Raw genomic sequence first — 20,862 nt, 5'->3', positions numbered from 1 at the left:
CTCCGCCAGCCACCTTGCTGACCGCACCTCTCCACCAGGTGCCCAGCTGGCCACTTGCCACCTTGCTGGCCACACTCTCTACTAGCTGCTCACCAAGATGTCTTCTGGGCCCACCACTTAACACAGCTCTCAGTGATTTCAGCTCTTAATGCGGGGGGGTCCTCACTGCTGGTGCACACTGGGTAGTCTCTTGTACCATAAACACTGTCCCAAAGTAGATCTAATACTTAGATCTAGTAATCAATGATTTTAGCTCTGTAGCATATAACAAGACTCTTAATTGAGTCCAAATTAGTTCTTTTATTATACAGTAAAGACAGAAAGGTTTAAATTGTGTTTCAGACTCTTAAACAGACCTACATAATACAAATACCTATCCACAACCTTCCTCTACTCTTTGGGTTTTAGAATCCATGTCTCCTGCCTAGTGAGTGCTTTTCAGTTGAGGGTGAGTCCCTCCATTGCGGTATGCCAGGTATAGTTCTGCTGTCCTCAATTCACACAACAAGAATAACAACCCTTTATTACTCCTGCCCCAATAACAAGGAGAATGGGGATCCAGCATCAACCACAAGTGATCCTTTGGGCAAGCAATCCCATCATGCTGAGTGCCTAGGCAGGGTGGGTGTGTCCATGCAAATGAGATCACCTCCTGAAGTCTTTTTACACAGCTCACCACTAGATGTTAGGGAAGAGCTCATTCAGACTCCGCTTACAAGAGGAACTAGAGAGAGGTGGAGTCTCCACTGTCAAAGACGTCCATCTCCCCGCAGGCCAAGGCAGGCTCCCCAGGCCTGAGCTCAGCACGGGGGAGGTCCAGGGCTGCCCTCTGCCTCTGGGGAGCAATTGGCGTTGTCACAGTTATGGGACATAGTGTGCTTGTAGCTGGCCGACCCTCCAACTGGTCTTAGCTGTAGAATCTTTCCATCTCTTGCCCCTGGGTCCCCTCTAAGAACTCCAGCAACTCAGGCAATCTCACTGCTCCTGGCAGTTCAGTTCACTCCTATGGTCCCTTGTGAGTCCAGTTCCCTCTAGTCCCTGGTGATGTTCCCCAGGTCTCACCACTGGTTATAGTGGGGAGCTGCTTTCCAGGGCCCCTGGCCCATGTGAGGTGTCAGTCTGCCCCCAGACAAGGGCAGGTGGGAGGAAAGGACAGCCACTGTCCCGGCTGGGCTGCCCTGGCTGCTGGAGCTCTCCGGCAGTCCTTAGCACCTTCTCCTCCTGGGCAAGCCCCCCCACCACTCACAGCAGCACTGTTGCCTTTTTAAGCTCCCCTTCTCCAAGTGGAGCAGATTCTGCACGTGCCCCTAGCTGGCGCTGCCTGAGTGCAAGAACCCGGGTTAGCCTCTCCATCAGTGGGGTGAGGCATGTCCCATCACGGTACTGATGGCAGAGACTCTGGGATCATGAGGTTCCCCCTAGACTACCAAGGAAAGGGTTAGTATCAGACAAGCCTGGGCTAGGGCTGACCATCAGGTCAATGTGGCCAAGTGTCCATGTTAAACAATGCTTTGTTCCTTCTTCCTTCATGTTTGTGCTGGGTTTATTGATGTTGGTTCTGTTCTTTGCCTGCAGTCCCTCCAGTGCCACTGAGCCCCCCCCGGCTGCTAGCCAAGCAGAGTCGGCAGCTTGTGGTTTCCCCAGTGAATGGATTCTCTGGTGACGGCCCAGTCACCTCCATCAAACTGCTCTACAAGCCCAAGGACAACACCTCACCATGGTCATCCATTGTGGGTAAGGGAGTCAGCTCGCAAGGGACATTTGGGGCAGGATCAGAGTCACAGGGGCGACCGCTCTGCCTCTTGCCCCACTGCCTGCAGGACTGACCCCTCGTGTCTCTCTGCCACTTGATGCTTTCTTCCCTGTATTTGCTACTGCTCCGATATTGGTGTCATGCTCAAATTTGGCCACGATTGATTTTACAACAAGGAAACTCCTACCCTTGGGAGGCCTGAGCCAGCTGCTGCTGCTTCTGAGCTAGCAGGTCAGTAAAGCCAATGGAGACCCTCGCAGGCTGAGTGAAAACCAGCAGAACCCATTGCTGCATAGAGATTGACAGGTGATGCCAGATCATGACCGCAGCAGTGGCTCAGAACCCACTGACAACATGCCTGGCTGGACACAGGCCAAGAACCTGTGCTCCAGAAACTCCAACCCTAGCCAGAGAGGGATAGGGCAGGTGAGGGCTTCGTTTGGCCAGTTCTCCCCTCGCCATTTTCCTCAGCACTCCCGGGAGGTCCCCTCTACTGCCTCCAGCTCTAATCCCACTCTGCCTTGCCCTGGCTGCCACATTACAGGGAATCTCTTCAGGGGCCTTTAGGAGAAAGCAGAGTGCATGGCACTGCAAGGAGCATGTTTAATCTGTGCAAGGCCAAGAGTGCAGTCAGGGCTTTCCTGGGCACAGGATGGGGCATGGCTGCCTATGGGGGAGGCCTGGCAGCACCATGACCGGAATCAAATGTGCTGCTCTGTGAACAGCTTCTCGTTCCTAGGAATGGGGCTGGTGCTGACCCAGATTCTGTTCTGAGCTCCAGCCCTAAGACACTGGGCGTCGGGCACTCCAAGCACTAGCTTCGCCCAACAGTGCATTCTCGTAGCACCAGGTGAAATCCTAAGTCCCAGTGGGAATGGTCTAACTGGAGAAGCAAAAGGGGGCAAGCTGAGTAGCAGGCGGCGATAGACTAGGGCTGAGATGCTGGGATCCAGCAGGTCCATGTTGCATATTGCTAACAGCTGGGCCAAGGGAGCTTTTGGGAGGGAAGAGGCAGCGGGCCAGCAGGGGACATCCTGCTGCCAGTGCTCAGCCTGCGATGGGCTCCGGGAGGAACAGAAGCTGTGTCGCAGCACGGAACAAGGCTGCCGGTCATATGGCTTCAGTTTAACAGGATCCTCTGTAATCAACAGTTGACAACAGTGAAAACATCACACTCATGAACCTACGGCCAGTCACCGCCTACCTGGTCAAAGTGCAGCTGACTCGCCCTGGTGACAAAGGGGAAGGTGCCATAGGGCCGCAGGCAGTCATGGTGACAGAGTGTCAAGGTGAGTGCCTGGCAGGGACTGGGGACAGACAGGTTTCAGAGTAACAGCCGTGTTAGTCTGTATTCGCAAAAAGAAAAGGAGGACTTGTGGCACCTTAGAGACTAACCAATTTATTTGAGCATGAGCTTTCGTGAGCTACAGTATGCATAACAGTATGCATCCGATGAAGTGAGCTGTAGCTCACGAAAGCTTATGCTCAAATAAGTTGGTTAGTCGCTAAGGTGCCACAAGTCCTCCTTTTCTTTTTGGGGACAGACAGGAAAGGAATCCCCCAAATAAAAATACTACAGAATGGGTATGCCTGGCCCTGCCCTGCCCAAGAGCCACCAGGACTAGAGCTGGGTGAATTCATCCATTGGTTATTGATCTATACTGCACCAGTGTCTAGAGCTTCCAATCAGGGATCAGGTCCTGTTGTCCTGGGCTCTGCACACGTGTGGTTTAATTCACAACAAGCCATTTGCTCCATGAATCTCACCTAATTCACCCTGCTCTGAGTCAACCCAATGAGGTTTAACCCTGTCCAGTCCAGTCCATCCTGACCCACTCCCCGTTTTCTTGGAATTTCTCTGATTTAATCAACTCTGTTCTAGCTGATCGGAGAGTCCGGGCCCGTGCTGAGTCCAGTCTGAATGTGTTGGGGAGTTCCCACCCCCTCAGGATCCAGCCTTGATACAAGCGTAGGGTTCTGCCAGGCCCTGGAGCCTACAGTGAATGTGGACTGGCCCACAGTGAATTTGCTGTCTGGTTTTCACAGGCGTTGGTTCAATAAAGATATTACCTCCCCCACCTTGTGTCTCTAACAGAACCCACAGCCAAGCCTGTGATCGAAGGCTGGTCAGTAGAGGGGAAGAACACGCTTCATGTTAATTGGAACTTACCAAATAACTATGAGCCAGCAAATGGTTTCGTTGTACGTCTCTTGGACTCAGCAAAAGTGCTTGTCCGGGAGATTAATATAACCTCCATGTTTGTGCACTCTGCCCGCATCCGTAACCTAGAGTTCAACAAGGAGTATGGCCTGGAAGTGTTCGTCTATCACTGCACCAGCCTGGGCCCTCCATCTGACCTCTACAAGGTCATGATCAACAGCAAAGGTAGGTAACCAACTGCCCCTCCTGCCCCTGCAGAACCAGCACTGTCAGGAGCAAAGGGAGGGAACTGTCTGTCATAGGGACATGGGGCCAGCTGCTCAGCTGGCGTAGATCAGCATAGTCCCATTGAATGGAGATACACTGGCTGGGGATCCGATCCATAGAATTTGCCACACAAGATCAGACTACTGGTCCATTGGGCTCTTCTACCTGCTTATTTCAGGGAAAATGGCCAATACCTGACGTCTCAGAAAGAGGCAAAAAAACCAGGATGCACCTGGCTCATGGTACAGTCGTGCATATGTAAATAGCTTAGCCTGACATGGGGAGGGGGAAATCTTTCCTGGCCTGGGTAGGGATCAGCTGGTATCTTGAAGCATGAGGCTTATTCTTTTGTCTTAGGTATGTCTGCACGTGAACCGCCCCAGAGGCACAGTTGAGCGCTCTGGTGCCAGGATAGGTAGTGCCTACAGGAGGGGCTCTCCCATCAGTGTAATAATCCACCTCCCCGAGAGGTGGTAGCTAGATTGACAGGGGTTAGGTTTCCATGTCCCTGAGAGATGTAGCTGTGCTGATTAAGTTCTCAGTGCAGACCAGCCCTTAGTATCTAGTTGCCAGTGTTATTAGGCATAAAACTATTATCCAGCACCTCTTTCAGTTCAGCTCCATATGTCACTCTGCCCCTGCAGCCATGACTCCCTAGGCCGATTGCCTGAGGAGGGAAACACTGTCTCCTTTTCTTTCTTCCACAATTGTTTGGCCCAGAGTGGCTTCCTGCTGCATAATCACCTGTTCCATGGCTACTGCCTGCCCTCTGTGTGTACAGCACTAGAACTGTAGGGCCACCATCCCAGATTGCTACTCTAATACAAATTCTGCATTGTGGCCGGGGGTTAGACTAGGTGACCCTTGTGGTCCCTTCTAATGCTATGGTTCTATGAAATAATAAATAACACAGGCCACGGAATTTCACCGGTGATTCCTGCATCAAGCCCAGTAATTTGTGGCTGAAATTGCTGTGGTTCCTTAGCCTTGTGTCATTTAATAGGACTAAAATTGTAGCACTGACCATCCCCAGTTTGATTCTTTGCAGACACAACAGCTCAATTCTTCCCTGGTGCCACTGCACCAACCTCCTTGGAGTTACACCAGAGGGGACCATCGTGATCATCTACTCTGTCCTGTGCTGTACAGGTCAGAGACCTGCCCCACAATAATTCCTAGAACAGAGCTTTTAGAAAAACATCCAATTTTGATTTTAAAATGGTCAGTTAATGAGAATCCATCACAACCCTTGGTAAATTGTTCTGAAGGTTAATTACTCTCACCAGTAAAAATGTACACTTTATTTCCAGTCTGAATTTGTCTAGCTTCAACTTCCAGCCATTGGACTGTGTTAGACCTTTCTCTGCGACATTGAAGAGCCCATTATTAAATATTTGTTCCCCATGTAGGCACTTTAAGTACCAAGCAGGACCGATGCAGTTTGTCTTTGGGGCACTGAATTTCCCTATTGTTTGGAGAAGGGACTTTTCTACAAGTCACCTCACTTAAAATAAACTGCAGTGAGTTGTCCCCAGGGCATGTGCAGATTTGGAGATACTGCTCCCACTTCAGCTAACTGTGCTTTGGAGAGGTTAATCTTCCTACTGTCAGGTAACAGTGCCCCCTAGAGGTGACAATCACCAAATTCTGCATGACTTTGGGATACTGTAATTAGACTGTGGAACTCACGGGCACTGGATCACACTGAGGCCCAGAATGTAGGAAGATTCAAAGAGGGGTTGGACATTTCTGTGGCTGTCAGTAATATGCACAGGTATTACAGTTAATGTGTAAAAGGGTTTTGGAAGGGAGATAGAACCCTGCTTTGGGCCTTAAATCAATCTCTGACCATTAAGGAGCAGGCTGAGACCTTCATGGAGGGCACACTACACGTGCCTGCTATGAGGTTTTTACACTGTCCTCTGAAGCTCCTGGGCTGGCTATGGTCAAGAGACAGGCGAGTAGGCTACACAGACCTCAGGCCCGACCCAGCCTGCTCATTCCTCTCTTTCTGTGGTGCTGAAGAAAGACGTTAAAACGTTAATTTAAAAAATGACCAGCCATTGATTAACTTGTGGGTCATGTCCCATACCACGGCTGGGTCAAAGGGAGGCAGTGGTCAGCGTCCACTAGACCCTGCCTACTCCTCTGTCCTATCTCTTCTAACTATTTAGCGTTGGTGCTGACTCAGGTTGGCAGCCATTGCTCACCTGAACGTGCTGCTCTCCCTGTCCGGCCAATGCCCCAGCACTCCATTTCCTGTTGCCGGTTCTGCGCACTGCATCCCAATGCATCGGCTCAGTCCTGCACTGCAAGCTGGGAGTATCATTTAGTGCAGACGAAGAGCGGTAACTTGAAAGATGAGGCTGAGCCACGTCTACACTAGGCACGCATTACCAGAATAACTGCGCCTAGCCTGGGGCTTTCCCCAGCCCAACTCCATTGGTCAGGGATTGCACCTCTTCATGCCGCAGACCCGCATCACCCTATGTGTGCGGGCGTGTGTGCATTTAGAAACGTGCATTTCCCAGCCTCCTAGCCAGGCAGCCCTCAGGTTGCTCTGTCTCTAGCCTCAGCGGTCAAAGCAAACAGGAGTCAAGACGCCCACCGCACCGCCCCTCTTCCCCAGCCCCGGGAACGGGGCGCGCGTCTCCGCCCCCGCCCCGGGGCGCGCGTCTCCGCCCCCGCCCCTCTGCACCCCCCTGAATGGGGGGACCTGTCTGAAGGGTGATCCCACTGTTCTTACTTCTCTGTTTATTCTGCTGTGGCCCACTGACTGTCACCCCCTCCCACATGCACACATGTCCTTTCCATGGTCCCATGCCCTGCACAGCCCAGGGAGTCTCCTTTGCTGTGGCTGAGGCTGGGGGCTGGGCGCAGCCAGGCCCGGTGCCTCAAACCCTGGAGATGTTACCTGTGGTGCTGATTTCCCTCCTCTCCTTGTCCCAGGCCCCTCCTCCCCCAGGTCTCTCCACGCAGAGCCCCTCGCGGACACTACCGTCAAACTCACCTGGCAGGCCCCCGAGTATCCCAACGGGGGTGTCAGTAAGTACACTGTGGAGCTGCAGCAGCTGGGTGGGGCCAGTGAGCCTCAGTGGGTTGACACGGACAGCGGTGGGGAGACCACGAAGATCATCTGGGGGCTCAATGCCAGCACATGGTACCAGTTCCGTGTCCGAGCGAACTCCCACGTGCCTGGGGAGTGGAGTGAGCCTGTGAAGGCGGAGACCCTTGGCGACGGTAAGTGGGATATTTCAGAGACGCACCAGGAAAGAGCTGAACTGAGTGGGGCATGCAGTCTCCCTCCATCCCAGCTTCTCTGCTGACCTACATCTTGGATCCCCACCCCAGCTGGAGGCCTGGCACTTGTCTCCATTCCCCCCGCTCTCCCCCACAGAGCCATATTGCCAGGGCAGCCCCAGCCCGGCTGGCACCCCGCACACACAGGCCCCTTGAGAGGCCCCTTTGGAGTCTTGGCTCTGTGTCCAGCCCTGCAAAAAGCCTAGTTAGTGAGTGATGTGCCATGCCCCAAAGTGTCACCAGTGACCACCTCTCCGCTGGTGTGTGACCCGCTGAGCAGCTCAGGCACTGACCCCCCACATCAGCTGCGAGCCCACAGGAGAGCTGCTCCCAGCGGCACCGCTGTGGTGCGTGGAGACAGCAAAGCTCCTGCGGCTGGAACGTTGTCTTTGGTGTGGGGAGGCAGGGCCAAGCAGAAATGGGCACGAGAGAGAAAGTGAAGGTGAAAAAGAGCAAGGAAGGGAGGGGAATTTTGCGAGAGAGGAGCAGGAGGAAATAATAAGTCAGTGGGGCTGGGGGGCCGGGAAGGGCAGAGACTGAAGGGGAGTAAAACACCCTTTCCAGAACATAGTTCATTTCAATGCACCATGGGGAACATGCAACACTTGTGCAAATCAGTGTATGTGCGGGTGCAAATAAGCTGTAGCCGTCAGGGCTGGGAAGGTGTCATGGCTCCAGTCGTGTGGTGTGATGCCTGGGGCAGCTGCACTGCAGAGCCTGGGGCAGCTGCAGCCACTTAGCTGCATGGCCTTTGCTATTGGGCTGCAGTGCTGTACTCAGCCAAGGAGGAGAGGGGTTTTCCCAGTGCATGGAGCAGTGCAAAGAGCTGCATCGGGCTGGAGCTGTCACATCTGACACCTTGAGCCTGGCACAGCCATGAGCCCTCTGTTCCCCTCCCTCCCTGCAGGTGCCTTGAGCGAGGTGCCCAGACTGAAAAGCCAGGACATGCAGCCCTCGGGAATAGACCAGCAGCTGCTCCTGGCCATCATCGGCTCCGTGTCCGTCACCTGCCTCACCATCCTTTTTGCCCTCTTGGCACTTTTCCTGATCAAGAAGAATTTTTTCCACCGGCGCCGGACCTTCACCTACCAGTCTGGCTCAGTGAGTAATGCTGCCTTTGCCTCGTCAGACCCACAGCCAGGCGCCCTGAATCCCCATGTCCCAGCCTGGTCTTTAGCCCTAGTGTGCCATGGGCAGGGTGAAGCATGCCTCGCGCACACACACCACCACCCCCAGCCCTGCTCAGACCACTGTTTTGGATTCCTTGGGGGCCAGAAATCATTAACTTCCCCCTTACCTGTTTGTCAGGGGGAAGAGACCATCCTGCAGTTCAACTCAGGGACCCTGACCCTGACCCGCCGGCCAAAGCCCCAGCCTGAGCCCCTCAGCTATCCCATCCTGGAGTGGGAGGACATCAAATTTGAGGATATGATTGGAGAGGGGAACTTCGGGCAGGTCATCAGGGCAATGATCAAAAAGGACGGGCTGAAAATGAATGCAGCCATCAAGATGCTGAAAGGTAAGTGAGCCTGTGCCTGCTTGGGGCCCAGGAGGGAGGGATGAATGGCAAGGGGGTTAAGGACAATGTACTCACCTGGCAGGGATCCCTGCACCCTGAGCTGGGCCCCAGGGCCAAGCTGGAGTTTGCTCCAGGTACTGGGACAGACAGCCTCAAGCATCTGAGATACTGAGCAGCCTCACGGGGCTGCCTGAAGGGCCCCACAGAGCCCAGATGTGGGGCGAAGTCCAAATCCAAGAAGTGCCCAGTGCATGTCCCCCAAACACTATCTGAATGGGAATAGCTTGGACACCTGTGTGTGGGGGTGCCGATGGTTTGCGCCCACTCAAGAGGGTTTCGGGGGGGGGGGGTGATGGGAGTTTGCACCCACCCAGGAGAGCACTTTGGGGAGACGGTTTCTGGTGTTTTGCACCCATGGGGGAGAGGGAGGGGGGGAAGGGCAGTGCTGAAGGTTTGTACCCACGTGGGAGGGTGTCTCAGAGGTTGGTGGAGGGGTGATGGAGGTTTGCACCCACGCAGGAGGGTGCCAGAGGGGATGGGAGCTGGTGCTGATGGTGTGCACCTGCGGGGTGGTGCGGTGCCAGTCGGCTAGTTTTAAGAGTCACATCTGGCCGAGGGGTGGAGGAGGTTACCTCAGGGCTGCAGAAAGGGGTGGCTGTGGACAGGAGCCTCAGGCCTGGGACTGCAGAGGGGGTGGCTGGGGACTGGAGCCTTGGGCCTGGCACTGCAGAGGGGGGTGGCTGGGGATGAGAGTCTCGGGACTGGGACTGCAGAGGGGGATGACTGGGGACAGGAGGGTGTCTCCAGCCTGGGACTGTGGAGGGGAGAGGTGCTGGGGATGAGAGTCTTGGGCCTGGGACTGCAGAGGGGGGTGGCTGGGGTTGAGAGTCTCGGGACTGGGACTGCAGAGGTGGGTGGCTGGGGACGGGAGGATGTCTCTGGCCTGGGACTGCAGAAGTGGGTGGCTGAGGATGGGAGGGTGTCTCAGGCTGGGCCCCTGTACTGCAGCATTTGCTCCTGGCTTGTTTCAGAGTTTGCGTCAGAGAATGACCACCGGGACTTTGCAGGGGAGCTGGAGGTGCTGTGCAAACTGGGGCACCACCCCAATATCATCAACCTGCTGGGGGCCTGTGAGAACAAAGGTGGGAGCTTCCCCCCCCCCACCCCGCTGCTCTGGGTGGGCTGGGCCAGGCTGTTTTCCCTTCTGTTCATGGGGTCCCTGCACTGCTCCCCATACCTGCTTCACTGCCCCTTTCTGTGCTCTGGGCAAAGTCCTGCCTGCCCTACCCACTGCAGGATGTTGAAGGCCTGTCTCCCTCCTTTGTCCCTCAGGCTACCTGTACATTGCTATTGAGTACGCTCCCTATGGGAACCTGCTAGATTTCCTCCGGAAAAGCCGAGTCCTAGAGACTGACCCGGCCTTCGCAAAGGAGCATGGGACGGCATCTACCCTCACGTCCCAGCAGCTCCTCCAGTTTGCTTCTGATGTGGCCAAGGGAATGCAGTATCTGAGCGAGAAGCAGGTGTGTCCCCCCCCCCGCCCCGCCCGCACTGAGCACATGCCAAGCTCTGCCACGACCAGCAGCCGTGATAGCCCCGGTGGTGCATGTGCACGAGCATGGGCGGGGCGTTGGTGCCTGCACATCTGTGCATCGGAACCAGGAGTCGAGGCGTCTGGCTCCAGGCTCTCCCTGAGACACGCCAGCCGTGGCCACCATGCTGTGGCCCAGCGACACGGGAGCCCAGCCTGCCTGTGGCGAGGCAGCGTTACCACGCCCCGTCGGGTCACTCGCCACCAACAAGAACACAGAGCTGGGGCGAACTAGCCAATGAGCATAGGTCGCTCCTGCCCGTCTGCGTTCTGATTGGCTGGGATGTGTTCTGCCCGTGGGGCACGGGAATGGAGGAGCTGGTGCCATGGCACTGCCTGCTCCTGTCCCGGAGAGAGCTCTGCTGCTCAGTGGCTGGCCGGCAGCCTCTGGGCACAGGTCTCCGGGGCAGCCAGGTGACCTACCCATGCTCTGACCCAGAATGCGGGGGGCCGGGCACCGCCCTGCTGAAGCATCCTCCCACGCTTAGCCGCCACCTGACTCCCCAGTGCTGACTGTGAAAGGCCCCCGGTCTCCTCTTCCGAGGGCCGCCCCAAAGCCCAGCCCATCCGCGGTGCAGCACTTTGACTTCCAGGGACTTGGAGCCACCACTGCTGAGTCCAGGCTCCTTTCTGCTGCCTCCTGAACCCACCTGCAGCTTGGCTGCCTCCCCTCTGCTCAGCCAGCTGGTACAGGGGAGACTCCCCAGGATCCAGGAGAGCGGATCAGAATCCATTGCAGCCGTCAGCATCCTTAGGAGCAGTAGCTGGGGCCTAGATGTGCCCAGGGATGAGGGCTGGACCGGAAGCAAAACAGCTTTGTCCCTCAGCATGTCCAAAGTGCCGAGGCTAGGGCCCACCAGCACCTTCCCGTTTCCAGCTGCAGAGTCCCAGAGGGTGAATGCTGCATCGCTCTCCCCCCGCCCCCACCCACCTGTCGCCAAAGCTGGTCCCTGGTTCTATGTTCCAGGGCTGGGAGTAACAGGAGGCTGGGGCCGAGCTGGGGCCGGCCAGCTTGTCTCCAGGAGGGGCCACACAGGCCCAGCCCTCACTCACCATGGCTGTCTCAGTTCATTCACAGGGATCTGGCAGCCAGGAACATTCTGGTGGGGGAGAACCTGGCTTCCAAGATTGCCGACTTTGGCCTCTCCCGAGGGGAGGAGGTCTACGTGAAGAAGACCATGGTGAGTCCAGAGTGAGGGGCTCCCCGCTGCGCCCTTGGCAGACGTAGGTTGCAATGCCCCAACCCAATAGCTCTAGGGAGAATTACGGTAATTGCCCCTGTCCTAGTGCAAGATCTGTTCTGTCCCACAGCAAGGCTGTGAACCCCCCTCCACCCATGGCTCCCACTGCCTGGATTGGGGGCCACTGTTCCCTACCCTGGCTCTCCCAACTTGGTGGTGGGTGGCACCTGTACCCTAGCCTGGATCTCCCCCCTGGTTGGGTTGGGAGTGGCTGTTTCCTACCCCCCCATTTCCTTGACCATGAGGGGGCATTTCCCCACTACCCTGCTCATTACAGTTGGTCTTTTTCCCCAGGGCCGCCTGCCAGTTCGCTGGATGGCCATCGAGTCCCTCAACTACAGCGTGTATACCACTAAGAGTGATGTGTGAGTCCTGCCCCCGGTCTGTGTGGTAGATATGTCTATGGGGTTAGCCCTCTGCCAACGTAGGAGGTGGTTAGCTGACCCCTCCCTGCTGACACCCCTCCTACACCTTCCTCGTGCCTTGTTCCCAGCCTTTAGCCCATCCCCCCGCTCAGCCCAGGCTCGCTGTGCTCAGATCCATGGATTCCTCTTACAGCAGGGCCCTGTTGTGCTGGCCTTGCTCAGCCCCAGGACACAGTCCTGGCTCAGAAGAGCTTGTCCCCATTTCCAGTGCCTGCATCTTCCCGGTCCCCTCCCCTGGTGCAGTCCCAGCCCCTCCCATTCCTGTCCCAGAATAAAACCCTCAGACAGATATGCTGCTAAGCCTCAGGAACTGGGCGAGGGGGCTGGGAGGGAGGCACTGCTGGAGACCCAAGCGCTGTCTCTCTTTCAGGTGGTCCTTTGGGGTGCTGTTGTGGGAGATTGTCAGCCTGGGTAAGTACCGGCCCAGACAACTCACCCCAGGTTCGTCCATTCTACCTGCGGGTCCGGCACAGGTGTGCCCAGCTAGCCTGGCCCTCCCTCCCATTGCTCTGGCAGGCAGCTCTTGGCTCAGGTCAGAAATGTTGTCTGAGTGAGGCCGTGAGGAACGTGAACATGCCTCACTGAGCACCGCCCAGCGGAGGGTGCAATGGCATGGCCGCGCCATCGGGAGGGTCCCTCAGATCCAAGCACCCATTGGGGCAAGGGAGTAACTCACATGCCGAGGAGCTGGCCTAGGGTCTCCACTGAGCGGCCTCCTCTGGGCCTTGGGCATGTGAGTCATAGCGTAGACATGCTCTGAGTGCTACAGCAGCCCCACTGCAGCACTGTCCTGGAGACACTCGTGACAGCCACGGAAGGGCTTTCCCACTGCTTTAGACGCACTCCCTCAGGAGGCAGGTGCTAGGTCACCATCGACCTCGCGGCGTCTACACCTGGTCTTAGGTCAGCGTAATGACCCCTCTCGATGTGTGGCTGCCCCACAGCCCTGAGCAACACCTGAGTGGTGGGTGTAGACCAGGGCTCTCTCTTTGATCCGTCTGTAGCTCCCCACCATAGCGTATGAGCGCTGCACCGTCTGGGGCAGATTTATCCCCATGGTACAGATGGGGACAGAGGCACGGACCCTCCAGGGCATTCAGGCACTGGCTCTCAGTACAGCCAATGGCTACATGCGTTGGAGGATCTGTTCCAGAGAGACCAGGTGACTTGCCCACGGTCATGCAGGGAGCGATCATGGAGCAGGGACATGAACTCGAGTCCTGGGCTCGAGCTCTAACCCCTGAGCCAGCCTGTCCCGAGTCAGGCCAGTCCTGACAGTAACTCCAGTGTTGAACATGTTCCCAGTGCTGTGGGTTCTGAGTCTGTGGGCACCCACTAGCTAGGTGCTGTCGTGGCCATGAAGAGCAACTAGCAAAAAATAACCGCAAATTTTTTTTAAAGTACACCAGAAGCAGGAACCCTGCCAAATAGTTATTGGGCCACTGGACTAAGCAAGGTGCTAAAGGAGCACTCAAGGAAGACAAGGCCGTTGTTGAGAGGATAAATAAATTCTTTGCATTGATCTTCACAGCAGAGGATGTGAGGGAGATTCCCACACCTGAGCCATTCTTTTTAGGTGACAATTCTGAGGAACTGTCCCAGATTGAGGCAGCGATAGAGAAGGTTTTGGAACAAATGGATAAATTAAACAATGATAAGTCACTAAGACCAGATGATATTCATCCAAGAGTTCTGAATGAACTCAGATATGAAACTGCAGAACCAATAACTGTGATATGTAACCAACTGCTTAAATCAACCTCTGCACCAGATGTCTGGAGGGCAGGTAATGGAATGCAGATTTTTTAAAAAGGCTCCAGAGGCGATCCTGATAATTACAGGCCCATAAGGCTAACTTCAGTGTCAGGCAAATTGGTTGAAACTATAGTAAAGAACAGAATTATCAGACAGCTAAATGAGCACAATATGTTGGGGAAGAATCAACATGGTTTTTGTAAAGGGAAATCGTGCCTCACCAATCTGTTAGAATTGTTAGAGGGAGTCAGCAAACATGTGGACAAGGGGGATCCAGTGGACTTGGATTTCAGAAGGCCTCTAGCTAAGTCCCTCATCAAAGGCTCTTAAGGAAATTAAGCAGTTATGGAATAAGAGGGAAGATTAATAAGATTAATAATATGGAATAAGAGGGGATACTCATGGATCAGTAACTGGTTAAAAGACAGTAAACAAAGGGTATGAATAAATGGTCAGTTTTCAGACCAGGGAGAGGTAAAAAATGGGGTCTCCCAAGGGTCTATACTGGGACCAGTGCTGTTCAACGTGTTAATAAATGATCTGGAAAAAGGGGGTAGAGAGTGAGGTGGCAAAGTTTGCAGATGATACAAAATTACTCAGGATAGCTAAGTCTGAAGCAGACTGCAAAGAGTTACAAAGGGGTCTCACAAAACTGAGTGACTGGGCAACAAAATGGCAGATGACATTCAATATTGATAAATGCAAAGCCATGCACACTGGAAACATAATCCCAACTATACATATAAAATGGTGGGGTCTAAGTTAGCTGCTACCACTCAAGAAAGAGATCTTAGAGTCATTGTGGATTATTCTCTGAAAACATCTGCTCAATGTGCAATGTTAGGAAGCATTAGGAAAGGGATAGGTGGTTGCCCCATCTCAAAAAAAGACGTGTTAGAATTGGAAAAAGGACAGAGAAGGGCAACAGAAATGATCAGGGATATGGAGCAGCTTCCAGACGAGGAGAGATTAAAAAGACTGCAACTGTTAAACTTGGAAAAGAGATGACTGAGGGGGGAGATGATGGAGGTCTATAAAATCATGACTGGTATGGAGAAAGTGAATAAGGAAGTGTTATTTACTCCTTTTCTTAACACAAGAACTAGGGGTCACTCAATGAAATTACTAGGCTGCAGGTTTAAAACAATGATAAGGAAGTATTACTTCACACAACACATAGTAAATCTGTGGATGTTGTGGAGGCCAAAAGTATAATGGAGTTAAAAAAAATTAGATACATTCATGGAGGATAGATCCATCAACGGCTATCAGCCAAGATGGTCAGGGACACAACCCCGTACTCTGGAAGCCCCTAAACCTCTGACTGCCAGATGCTGGAATTGGACAACAGGGAATGGATTACTCGATCAGTTGTCCTATTCTGTTCATTCACCTTGAACCCCCCGGCATTGACCACTGTTGGAACACAGGATACTGGGCTAGATGGACCATTGGTCTGACCCAGTCTGGCCGGTCTTATGTCCTTATGAGTGTGTGTGCTGCGCTCTGCCCCCAGGAGGAACTCCATACTGCGGGATGACATGTGCCGAGCTCTACGAGAAACTGCCGCAGGGATATCGTATGGAGAAGCCGCGCAACTGTGATGACGAGGTGTAAGTGGGATCTGGCTGGATGTGTCTGTCCTGGCTGGGCCTGCTGGGACCAGGAAAAAAGGCTGTGGCCATGGGGCACCAGGAACCGGGGCCTCTTTGCATGGCCTCTGTGTTTGCTTGGTGTCTTGGGGGACGTCACATGATGTAATCCCTGTGCACTAGGAACAGGAAAGCTGGCAGCCTCCCCACCATGACCCATGGTAGGGCAGCCCACTGGGTTCCCTTGCCTTTGTCCCTCCTACTGCAGCTTGCTTATGCCTCAGCTGCTTGCCACCTTCCCTACCAATGCTTCCCCCATGTCCTGTCTGCACTGACACAGGTCCTGCTGTGCCCTCTCTCCTAGGTATGAGCTGATGAAGCAATGCTGGCGAGACCGCCCCTACGAGCGCCCGCCCTTCGCTCAGATCTCCATGCAACTTATTCGGATGCTGGAGGCCAGGAAGGTAGTCTGCTTGTGCCCCGGGGGGCTGACTTCAGCTCTATCCCTCCCCCAGGGCTGTATTCAGGCCCTGGGGCAGGGCTGCACGCCAGGGGGAGGCAAGGATGGCCTTAGGGGGCAGCCCCATCACAGTAACTGCCACTCCAGGGCTTTAATGAGCTTTTCCAGCAGCCAGGACCAGCTGGATTGCAGAGCTGCTGTAGCTCCTTTCCCTGGCCATGCCCCATGTTGGCAGCTGCTGGGCAATGATGTAAATCTGACTGTGCCACACAGGAACTGCTCTGATGCTGGGGAAATCCTAGGGGCTTTGCAATCTCTTTCCTCAGAAGGGCATCGGGGAGCAGGGCTCTGAGCCCTGCCACATACCTGGGGCCTCATCTCCAAGCCAGAGCCCAGGAAGCTTTGTAGCAGGACACTCACAGCCGGACGAGGCGCGTAGCGTGGGGACAGCCCTGCTCTGGAGGGACATAGAATCATAGAATATTAGGGTTGGAAGGGACCTCAGGAGGTCATCTAGTCCAACCCCCTGCTCAAAAGCAGGACCCATCCCCAATTAAATCATCCCAGCCAGGGCTTTGTCAAGCCTGACCTTAAAAACTTCTAAGGAAGGAGATTCCACCACATCCCTAGGCAACACATTCCAGTGTTTCACCACCCTCCTAGTGAAAAAGTTTTTCCTAATATCCAACCTAAACCTCCCCCACTGCAACTTGAGACCATTACTCCTTGTCCTGTCCTCTTCCACCACTGAGAATAGTCTAGAACCATCCTCTCTGGAACCACCTCTCAGGTAGTTGAAAGCAGCTATCAAATCCCCCCTCATTCTTCTCTTCCGCAGACTAAACAATCCCAGTTCCCTCAGCCTCTCCTCATAAGTCATGTGTTCCAGACCCCTAATCATTTTTGTTGCCCTTCGCTGGACTCTCTCCAATTTATCCACATCCTTCTTGTAGTGTGGGGCCCAAAACTGGACACAGTACTCCAGATGAGGCCTCACCAATGTCGAATAGAGAGGGATGATCACGTCCCTCGATCTGCTCGCTATGCCCCTACTTATACATCCCAAAATGCCATTGGCCTTCTTGGCAACAAGGGCACACTGCTGACTCGTATCCAGCTTCTCGTCCACTGTCACCCCTAGGTCCTTTTCCGCAGAACTGCTGCCTAGCCATTCGGTCCCTAGTCTGTAGCTGTGCATTGGGTTCTTCCGTCCTAAGTGCAGGACCCTGCACTTATCCTTATTGAACCTCATCAGATTTCTTTTGGCCCAATCCTCCAATTTGTCTAGGTCCCTCTGTATCCTATCCCTGCCCTCCAGCGTATCTACCACTCCTCCCAGTTTCGTATCATCCGCAAATTTGCTGAGAGTGCAATCCACACCATCCTCCAGATCATTTATGAAGATATTGAACAAAACCGGCCCCAGGACCGACCCCTGGGGCACTCCACTTGACACTGGCTGCCAACTAGACATGGAGCCATTGATCACTACCCATTGAGCCCGACAATCTAGCCAACTTTCTACCCACCTTATAGTGCATTCATCCAGCCCATACTTCTTTAACTTGCTGACAAGAATACTGTGGGAGACCGTGTCAAAAGCTTTGCTAAAGTCAAGAAACAATACATCCACTGCTTTCCCTTCATCCACAGAACCAGTAATCTCATCATAGAAGGCGATTAGATTAGTCAGGCATGACCTTCCCTTGGTGAATCCATGCTGACTGTTCCTGATCACTTTCCTCTCATGTAAGTGCTTCAGGATTGATTCTTTGAGGACCCAGGATCCTCCTTCTTCCCTTTTTTAAAGATTGGCACTACATTAGCCTTTTTCCAGTCATCCAGGACTTCCCCCATTTGCCACGAGTTTTCAAAGATAATGGCCAATGGCTCTGCAATCACAGCCGCCAGTTCCTTTAGCACTCTCGGATGCAACTCGTCCGGCCCCATGGACTTGTGCACGTCCAGCTTTTCTAAATAGTCCCTAACCACCTCTTTCTCCACAGAGGGCTGGCCATCTATATCCCTAACCACCTCTTTCTCCACAGAGGGCTGGCCATCTATTCCCCATGTTGTGATGCCCAGCGCAGCAGTCTGGGAGCTGACCTTGTTCGTGAAGACAGAGGCAAAAAAAGCATTGAGTACATTAGCTTTTTCCACATCCTCTGTTACTAGGTTGCCTCCCTCATTCAGTAAGGGGCCCACACTTTCCTTGGCTTTCTTCTTGTTGCCAACATACCTGAAGAAACCCTTCTTGTTACTCTTGACATCTCTTGCTAGCTGCAGCTCCAGGTGCGATTTGGCCCTCCTGATATCATTCCTACATGCCCGAGCAATATTTTTATACTCTTCCCTGGTCATATGTCCAACCTTCCACTTCTTGTAAGCTTCTTTTTTATGTTTAAGATCCGCTAGGATTTCACCGTTAAGCCAAGCTGGTCGCCTGCCATATTTACTATTCTTTCGACACATCGGGATGGTTTGTCCCTGTAACCTCAACAGGGATTCCTTGAAATACAGCCAGCTCTCCTGGACTCCTTTCCCCTTCATGTTAGTCCCCTAGGGGATCCTACCCATCCGTTCCCTGAGGGAGTCGAAGTCTGCTTTCCTGAAGTCCAGGGTCCGTATCCTGCTGCTTACCTTTCTTCCCTGTGTCAGGATCCTGAACTCAACCAACTCATGGTCACTGCCTCCCAGATTCCCATCCACATGCTGTGGGGACAGTCCCACTCTGCCCAGTGCCCCATCCTGCCTGGGATTGGCAGGGAACACCAGCTCTCCTCCCGGTTCTGAACCTAACCGAGCACAGCCACAGCCCAGACCCAGACTGCAAGGGACTCTGGGGAGAACACTGCTCCCTCCTGGCTAAGAGAGGAGCAGCTCCAAACCTTAGCTCAGGCCAAGGGGCACAAAGCCAAACCCCGCTCACAAGGTGTTCAGCCCTACCGCGTTCGCTTAGACATGGGGAATCACCAAGACAGCATTAGGAGCAGGCCAGGGTCCAGATACCAAGACCAGGGAGTCCTGGGAATGTGAGTGCTGGGCAGGATGCTCTAACTCAGCCCCAGGCCTGACACTGTCTCTCCCCATCCAGGCCTATGTGAACATGGCCTTATTCGAGAACTTCACGTACGCCGGCATCGACGCCACAGCAGAGGAGGCCTGAGGGCGAGTGGAGCACAGCATCGGGAGCCCTGTAAATAACACACACCTACTTGCCGCACTTGGACACCAGCTGGCCTAGGCTGGGGAGGGACACGGCCTCTGCCCCATGTGGGGCATGCTGTAAATGGCCTGCTCGTGTGCAGACAAGGAACTGCCCTTTGTCCTGGAGCAGGAACTTGCCTGGGGGCAGTTTCTGGTTAACATGATACCCCCCCATACTCTGCAGCCAGGTTCCTGACTGAACGGCAGCTTCTGCCACGCAGTCCACTCAGACAGGACTGCCCTGCACTCGCTGCCCTCTCTGCCGGTCTCTGCAGTGCAACTCTGCACTAGTGGCAGGGCCAGCCAGTGGGCCAGGCTCTCCCTGTCTCATGCCCCTCCCCACTCTCCCAGTCCTTGCCGCAGCCAGGTGCTGTGCATGGCAGAGAGCACGGGCAGGGAGGCCTGTCTCCCCTTGAGCCCACGGACACTGGGGCCTTCTCTGAAGCTAGAGGATGTGATACCAGCCCTTTGCTGCCCTACGAGAGGCACAAAGACTTGTCCTGGGTAAAGGACAGGCTTGGAAACAGCCGCAAATGTAGAGCCACCGTCCCCACCTCCAGCCTTGGTGTTTCGTGTGTGGCTGCTTGGCTTCCCTTCTGCCCGTGGGCTCTCAGAACTGACTCACTGTGCAGCTGGACCTGGCTTGGCACCTTGCGGTCAGCGTACCTGCACGCAGAGCTGTGCAAACATTGCTCTCGGATGCTGGAGACCCTCTGGGACAGGGCCGATTTGGGGAGTCCGAGAGGAAGGATTCCAGCGCTTGCCTTCAGAACACCATGGAGGAGTAAAATATTCCAGGCTTGGCAACAGGCTCCTCTCTGACCTGCCAGAGACCAGTGGCTGCCACAACTTGTGCTTTACAGTTAATAAAGGAAGTCCAAGGAACTGGCTGGCTCAGGAGTTTGGGGAAGGGGCTGGGGCCTTTCCTCTCTCACTTGCTTTCACAGAAACACAGATTGTAAGTCTAGAAAGGACACTTAGATCGTCTAGTTTGACTTCCGCTAGGGAGGCTCTGGCTCCAAGCCAGCTGGGGTGGGGGAACTGGCTGGCTCAGGGAGCAGGGAATAGGATACTGGGTCTTGTACCACTAGTGCCTGTGTGTTCCCTGACCTGCCACAGGACGTCCGTGTCCTGGGCTGTCTCAGGAGCACGGAATCTTCCGGATCCAAGCATGGGCCCGTCGCTCCCAGAATCCTGGCTAGGGCATGGCTTATGCCTGGTTCTTCAGGGGCAAGCAAACTAAAGAAACCCTCCTTACATGGGGACATTGAGCCATGCTGCAGAGCAATGGAATTCCCTCCTGACCTCTAAGGAGACAACTGGTGCTCTGGTCCATGCGAATGAAATCCCCTGAGTTCAGCTTTCTGGTGAGTGTCCACGTTGTTGCTGATTGTCTAGTTTTCTTGCCCACTTTCAAGCCAGTTGTGGTATGTTCCTGCTGCCTGGCTGGCAGCACAAAAGCCAGTTACAATGTACGATTTTAAAAAACACATCCTGCAGCATGTGCGTGCTCTGAGTGCATGCCCTGTGCTCTGGGTGCGGGCAGCCAGGGAACTCAGAGCTGGGCACGTGTGCTCGTTGGGCATGGGCT

At 54.3% G+C, this 20,862-nt stretch overlaps 1 protein-coding gene across 4 annotated transcripts in view; it reads left to right on the top strand.

Annotated features, from left to right (window-relative positions):
* TIE1 (tyrosine kinase with immunoglobulin like and EGF like domains 1) overlaps nucleotides 1-20,156 on the top strand; it is a 69,464-nt gene extending 49,308 nt beyond the window's left edge. For 3 of the 4 annotated variants that reach the window (XM_084635983.1, XM_084635982.1, XM_084635981.1), the window contains 14 exons: nucleotides 1,576-1,734; nucleotides 2,905-3,042; nucleotides 3,849-4,139; nucleotides 7,131-7,421; nucleotides 8,389-8,582; nucleotides 8,790-9,000; nucleotides 10,032-10,142; nucleotides 10,333-10,523; nucleotides 11,659-11,772; nucleotides 12,127-12,197; nucleotides 12,628-12,668; nucleotides 15,529-15,625; nucleotides 15,969-16,068; nucleotides 19,159-20,156. In XM_084635983.1, coding sequence (XP_084492109.1) covers nucleotides 1,576-1,734; nucleotides 2,905-3,042; nucleotides 3,849-4,139; nucleotides 7,131-7,421; nucleotides 8,389-8,582; nucleotides 8,790-9,000; nucleotides 10,032-10,142; nucleotides 10,333-10,523; nucleotides 11,659-11,772; nucleotides 12,127-12,197; nucleotides 12,628-12,668; nucleotides 15,529-15,625; nucleotides 15,969-16,068; nucleotides 19,159-19,230 — 2,081 coding nt within the window. In that variant the 3' untranslated portion in view covers nucleotides 19,231-20,156. Of the gene's footprint in view, nucleotides 1-1,575; nucleotides 1,735-2,904; nucleotides 3,043-3,848; nucleotides 4,140-7,130; nucleotides 7,422-8,388; nucleotides 9,001-10,031; nucleotides 10,143-10,332; nucleotides 10,524-11,658; nucleotides 11,773-12,126; nucleotides 12,198-12,627; nucleotides 12,669-15,528; nucleotides 15,626-15,968; nucleotides 16,069-19,158 lie in introns of all 4 variants that reach the window. The other variant, XM_084635980.1, reaches the window with a different exon arrangement.
* Nucleotides 20,157-20,862: the final 706 nt, after the last annotated feature.

Source organism: Lepidochelys olivacea (assembly GCF_965140295.1).
Source record: "Lepidochelys olivacea isolate rLepOli2 genome assembly, chromosome: 8".
Taxonomy (NCBI): domain Eukaryota; kingdom Metazoa; phylum Chordata; order Testudines; family Cheloniidae; genus Lepidochelys; species Lepidochelys olivacea.
This window is presented reverse-complemented; position numbering and strand designations above follow the sequence as displayed.